The 6,568-nt window shown below is 38.9% G+C and overlaps 1 protein-coding gene across 1 annotated transcript; it reads right to left on the bottom strand.

The window, feature by feature from the left end:
* Positions 1-564: 564 nt before the first annotated feature.
* On the bottom strand, positions 565-2,516 carry LOC136063369 (uncharacterized). Its single transcript, XM_065763673.1, has 4 exons — positions 2,264-2,516; positions 1,704-2,203; positions 1,028-1,134; positions 565-970 (listed from the first exon to the last, which is right to left on the bottom strand). The coding sequence occupies exons 1-4, from the start codon at positions 2,514-2,516 to the stop codon at positions 565-567; spliced, it is 1,266 nt and encodes a 421-aa protein (XP_065619745.1).
* Between the last annotated feature and the right edge of the window lie 4,052 nt (positions 2,517-6,568).

Genomic DNA, 6,568 nt, shown 5'->3' on the forward strand with positions numbered 1-6,568 from the left:
CCAATTTGGTCCCAACTTCCCATGTGCTGGGTTCTTTGTTGCTAAGGAAACCCTTTTTAGGACGAGGTCTCCTATGTTGAAACGCCTTGGCTTCACCATTGCATCATACTGCCTAGCCATAAGGTTTTTGTACCTTGCCATCCTTTGTTCAGCGTCCATCCTTACCTCGTCTATTAGATCAAGGTTCAAACGGAGTTGCTCCTCGTTATCTTTGTCTTGATACGCCGCCACTCTATGATTGACCATATGCACTTTTGCAGGTATGATTGCTTCTGTTCCATAGGCTAGCTTGAAAGGAGTTTCCCCTGTAGGAGTTCCCGCTGTCGTTCTATACGCCCACAGAACACCTGGTAGCTCATCTGGCCATACTCCCTTAGCCCCCTCAAGCCGAGTCTTGATTATCTTTAAAAAGAATCGGTTTGCAACTTCTTCCTGGCCGTTAGCTTGTGGGTAGGCTGGTGAGGAGTAGTGATTTTGAATTCCAAAGTGTATGCAAAAATCTTTGAAAAGTGCATTGTCAAATTGTCGTCCGTTGTCCGATACCAACACCTTGGGTACTCCAAATCAGAACACAATGTTCTTCCACACGAAGTTCTTGACGTTTTGTTGTGTGATGTTGGCTAAAGATTCTGCCTCTACCCACTTGGTAAAATAATCAATACCAACCACGAGAAATTTCATTTGTCTTACACCTAGTGGAAATGGACCCAGAATATCTAATCCCCATTGTGCAAAAGGCCACGGGGACGTCATTGGAGTCAAATACTCTGATGGTTGCCTGGGGATGTTGCTAAACCTTTGGCATTGATCGCAGACTTTGACGTAAGCCTTAGCGTCAGCCTGCATGTTTGGCCAATAATACCCTGCACGGACGATTTTGTGGACGAACAACTTGGCTCCTGAGTGATTGCCACATGCTCCTTCATGAATTTCTCTTATTATGTAGTTTGCTTCGTCCAGGGCTAAACACCTGAGATAAGGTTGGGAAAAACCTCTTTTATAAAGAATTTCGTCCATAAGAACGTACCTGGCTGTCCTTACCCTTAGCTTTCTAGCTTCGTTCTTCTCTTCTGGGAGTTCTCTGTCTTGTAGGTACGACACAATTGGAGCCATCCAATTTTCTCTATCTTCAACCTGTTATACTTCTGGGATGTTTATACTTGGCATATACTGAACTTCATCAAATTTGTCTACGGCTTCACTTGCTGGAGCTTCTCTTGCCAAGGCATCAGCTTCCATGTTTTCCTCCCTTGGGATTTGAATGAAGCTAATTTCCTCAAACTTTTTTATAAGGCGCATCACTCTGTTTAGATACTTCCTCATTCGTTCCAATGACGGCCCCGTGGCCTTTTGCACAATGGGGATTAGATATTCTGGGTCCATTTCCACTGGGTGTAAGACAAATGAAATTCCTCGTGGTTGGTATTGATTATTTTACCAAGTGGGTAGAGGCAGAATCTTTGGCATTGATCGTAGACTTTGACGTAAGCCTTAGCGTCAGCCTGCATGTTTGGCCAATAATACCCTGCACGGACGATTTTGTGGACGAGCGACCTGGCTCCTAAGTGATTGCCACATGCTCCTTCATGAATTTCTCTTATTATGTAGTTCGCTTCGTCCGGGGCTAAACACCTGAGATAAGGCTGGGAAAAACCTCTTTTATAAAGAATTCCGTCCATAAGAACGTACCTGGCTGTCCTTACCCTTAGCTTTCTAGCTTCGTCCTTCTCTTCTAGGAGTCGTCCGTCTTGTAGGTACGACACAATTGGAGCCATCCAATTTTCTCTATCTTCAACCTGTTGTACTTCTGAGATGTCTATACTTGGCATATACTGAACTTCATCAAATTTGTCCACGGCTTCACTCGCTGTAGCTTCTCTTGCCAAGGCGTCAGCTTCCATGTTTTCCTCCCTTGGGATTTGAATGAAGCTAATTTCCTCAAACTTTTTTATAAGGCGCATCACTCTGTTTAGATACTTCCTCATTCGTTCCTCCTTAGCCTCAAGCATTCCATTCACTTTGCCTATGATTAACTGAGAATCCCCCAGGACGAGGAGTGACTTCGCTTCTACGGACTTGGCCAATTCCATCCCCTTGAGAAGAGCTTCATATTCAGCTTCATTATTAGATGTCTGGTACTGCAAACGAACTTTGTGTTTTAGCTTGTCCCCCTCCGGAGATTGTAAAACCACACCTATTCCTCCTGCGTACTATGTAGATGAACCATCCACATAGACGACCCACTTAGTATTTTCCTTCTCACCCACTTTGCCACAATTTGAGGTAAACTCTGCGATGAAATCTGCCAGAGCTTGAGCCTTTATGGCATACCTCGGTTGGTACTTTATGTCAAACTTACTGAGCTCGACGGCCCATTGGATCAAACGTCCTGCAGCCTCTAGTTTATTCATTGCCTTCTTGAGTGGGTGGTCTGTCATGACGTTAATGAGATGAGCCTGAAAATAGTGCCTTAGTTTTCTGGAGGCTGTTATCAATGCAAAAGCCAATTTCTCCATTAACGGATATCGTCCTTCCGCTCCCCTCAGTGCTTTGCTGGTATAGTATACAGGTCTTTGTACCTTGTCTTCTTCCCTCACTAATGCTGAACTCACTGCGTGTGGAATGACTGCCAAATATAAATACAATTCTTCTCCTTACACGGACGGGCTTAACAAAGGGGCCTTAGTGAGATATGTTTTCAAATCTTCAAAAGCTTTCTGACACTCGTCGGTCCATTCAAATGCTTTCTTAAGAACCTTAAAAAATGGCAGGCATTTGTCAGTAACTTTAGAAACAAACCTGTTGAGGGGGGTAACTCGTCCGGTGAGGGACTGAACTTCTTTAACATTGCTCGGAGGCTGCATATTTAAAATTGCTTGAATTTTGTCAGGGTTTGCTTCGATTCCTTTGTAGGAGACCATAAACCCTAGGAATTTTCCTGATAATACTCCAAAAGCACATTTGCTAGGGTTCAACTTCATGTGATACTGCCTCAATGTATCGAATGTTTCCTGCAAGTCATCCAGATGCCTATCCTCGTCCTGAGTTTTCACCAACATATCGTTTATATAGACTTCTATATTCCGCCCGATCTGTGGACGAAACATATGATTGACCAGTCGTTGGTACGTTGCTTCAGCATTTTTCAAACCGAAAGGCATCACTTCGTAAGAAAATAATCCCTGACTAGTGACAAAGGACGTCTTCTCTTGGTCCGCCTCATCCATCCTAATCTGATTATATCCAGAGAAAGCATCCAGGAAACTGAGCAACTTGTGGCCTGCAGTAGAATCTACCAACTGATCAATGCGTGGTAGCGGGTAACTATCCTTGGGACAAGCCTTGTTTAAATCAGTGAAGTCAACACACATTCTCCACTTACCGTCCGCCTTCTTAACCATGACCACATTGGCCAACTAGTCAGGATAGTATACCTCTCGAATGAACTTCGCCGCAATTAACTTCCGAACTTTTTCCTTAACAGCATTGTCTCTCTCTGGGGCGAACACCTTCTTCTTTTGTCGCACTGGTTTGGAGGAAGGGCATACACTCAGACGGTGGGTAATGACACTAGGATCTATACCCGGCATGTCTTTGTGACTCCATGCGAACACATCTCTGTTTCTTTTTAAGAAACAAATGAGATCTTTCTTGATTTTCGCTTCCAGATCTGCTCTAACCCTGATACACCTCTCAGGGTTATTATCATCTAAGGGAACATCTTCCAACGCTTCAATGGGTTTCCACAGACGGCGCCAACTGATGTTCCCAAGGAAATCAGTGGGCTGAGGATCTCCGGGTCTTGATCTCGTAAGGAGTCCTGTAAAATAAAATAGGATCAGAGGAGACCGGTGGGAGTCGGCCAAGGGTCCTCCAATGGCAAAGTTAATCTTTTTGCTAATCGTCATAAGAAAGAAGGTGTTATCAAGAATTTTTCAGAATGTTTTTCGTACCTTGCTCCTCTGCCAATGAGCCCTTTATATAGTGTTCGCCCAAAGCGGTTACCTTGTAACTTCTCCAGTCATCGTGGGTCTCGAGGGTAATCGCTATAACCGTTATGGAGGTTACAATACTTAGATTCCTTAACTGATCATTTACTACAGAGCGGTTGATAGAAAATTGCATCAGTTGAGAACAGACGCAACGTCTCATCTCGTCCGTCTTACCTTTAGAAAGGACGAGACGCTGTCATAATGCCTAGCTCGTCTGTTATCAAGGACGGATGAGACATTATTACAATGCCTCGTCTTTGTCCCTCAAGATGACGGAGACCGATAAGGATGACTGTTGACTCAATTGGCAGAGGCTCTATCCTTTTCCTCGGACGAGGCGTGTGGATGACCTGTGGGTTATCCTTTTTCCTTCCCCATCAGTTGGACGAGGCGTGCGGACGACCTGGGAGTAGATACTTTTTCCTTCCCCATCAACAACAAATCTTGATAATGAACTTCAAAATAATTTAGAAGAAAATGAAAATAATGATGAAAAATATAATATAAAAATATTAAATAAACATTAATTTAATTAATATATAAGTATAAAAAAGACCCATTTTTAGTTATCGCTTTAGGCCCCAAAATGTCTAGGGCAGCCCCTGTTTCCCACTCATCCTCTCTCTGCCTCAACCCATGTCACACCGTGCTCCATGTCTAACCACCAAGCTCTCCTTCTAAACCTCCATGGCTGGAGCTTTTCAAGCTCATCACCGCCAACCACGTACCACTGCCAAAACCCAGCCAAAATCAAATCGCAACAAAAACCCAGAAGCCCACCAAATCATAAATCAAATCACACCCACCGCACAAAACCCACAAAACAACCAAAATCACAAAAGGAAAACATTGAAAGTGAACCCATCGTTAAAAAAACATATATTGGTTTTGTTATTATATTTTAGAAGAAGAATCATCTTGTTGAATTAATTTTAGATCCAAATTAATTAAACACATACCACAAGTAAGAATGATAGACTGAAAGTTAAGCAAAAAAATGGTATTTCTCAGAAAAGTGTTTTCAGAAAATAGAAAGGGTAAGCAAAATATAAAAACTATTTGCTTCATAATCTCAAATAAATAAATAAATAACCACCATAATCCGGTGAAGCCTCGTGAGAGAAGAAAGACGGGCTGAGATCAGGTGCACTGTTGTAGATATTTTTTTTTAACATTTTTTACTCTTTTTTTTTTTTTAAAACTTTTTAACTCTCCTTTAATATATTTTATTTAGTGGTTGAGATTAAAAGTTGTTATTTCAACTTTTAATCTCAGCCATTAATTACAATTGCATCAGGGTATTGCACCTGAATCTGAAAAATACAAAGAGACCTACACATACACATACACATACGCATACATAAGCACGCATAAACACATAAACATACATAAATATAAGCACGCATAAACACATATACATATACACACATACACATACACATACACATACACATAAACATACATACACATACACATAAATATACATATACATAAATATAAATACACATACACATAAACACGTATAAACTCATATAAACGTAAACATACACATACACAAACTTAAATATAAACATAAACACATATAAAGACTTGATTTAGCACATCAAAGTAACGAATGAAATTGTTTGAAGATTAATGTTAGTTTGTAATTTTTTTCAGTCTATATGAGGGTTTAATTTTTCTCAGTCTGTATGTGTGTTTATGTGTATGTGTGTTTATGTTTGTTTGTTTTTGTTTATATTTGTTTATGCATGTTTATGTGTATGTATGTTTAAACGTAAACATACACACAAATAAACTTAAACATAAATATAAACACATATAAAGACTTGATTTAGCACATCAAAATAACCAACGAAATTGTTTGAGGATTGATGTTAATTTGTAATTTTTTCCAATCTATATGAGAGTTTAATTTTTTTCACTCTGTATGTGTGTTTATGTCCATATTTATGTATGTGTGTTTATGTGTATGTGTATTTATGTTTGTTTGTTTTTGTTTATGTTTGTTTATGTGTGTTTATATGTATGTGTGTTTATGTTTGTTTGTTTTTGTATATGTTTGTTTGTGTTTGTGTTCATATATATTTATGTATATTTGTGTTTATGAAAAACAAAATAAAGCAAAAATGGAAAAAAAAAAAAAAACAAATACATAAACATAAACATGCATAAACATAAATGGATATAAATATAAACACACATACACACTCATACACATATACATACATATATATTAACATAAACACACATACACATAAACACGTATAAACTTATATAAATGTAAACATACACACACATAAACTTAAATATGAACATAAACACATATAAATGCTTGATTTAGCACACCAAAGTAAGTAACGAAATTGTTTGAGAATTGATATTAGTTTGCAATTTTTTCCAGTCTATATGATGGTTTAATTTTCTTAGTCTGTATGTGTGTTTATGTCTATGTATATTTATGTTTATGTATGCGTGTTTATCTGTATGTGTGTTTCTGTTTGTTTGTGTTTGTGTTCATGTATGTTTATGTGTATGTATATTTATATTTATGTTTATAAATATAAATGTACATA

This window comes from Quercus suber, unplaced genomic scaffold (assembly GCF_002906115.3).
Source record: "Quercus suber isolate HL8 unplaced genomic scaffold, Cork oak 2.0 scaffold_518, whole genome shotgun sequence".
In the NCBI taxonomy this organism is placed as follows: Eukaryota; Viridiplantae; Streptophyta; class Magnoliopsida; order Fagales; family Fagaceae; genus Quercus; species Quercus suber.

Excerpts from the sequence above, each read along its gene's own strand:
- LOC136063369 (XM_065763673.1), bottom strand. The coding sequence starts at position 2,516 with ATGGAGAAATTGGCTTTTGCATTGATAACAGCCTCCAGAAAACTAAGG. Across the intron at positions 2,204-2,263 it reads CTCAAATTGTGGCAAAGTGG|GAGGAATAGGTGTGGTTTTA; the intron begins GTGAGAAGGAAA and ends CATAGTACGCAG. Across the intron at positions 1,135-1,703 it reads ACGAAGCTAGAAAGCTAAGG|GTTGAAGATAGAGAAAATTG; the intron begins GTAAGGACAGCC and ends GAAGTATAACAG.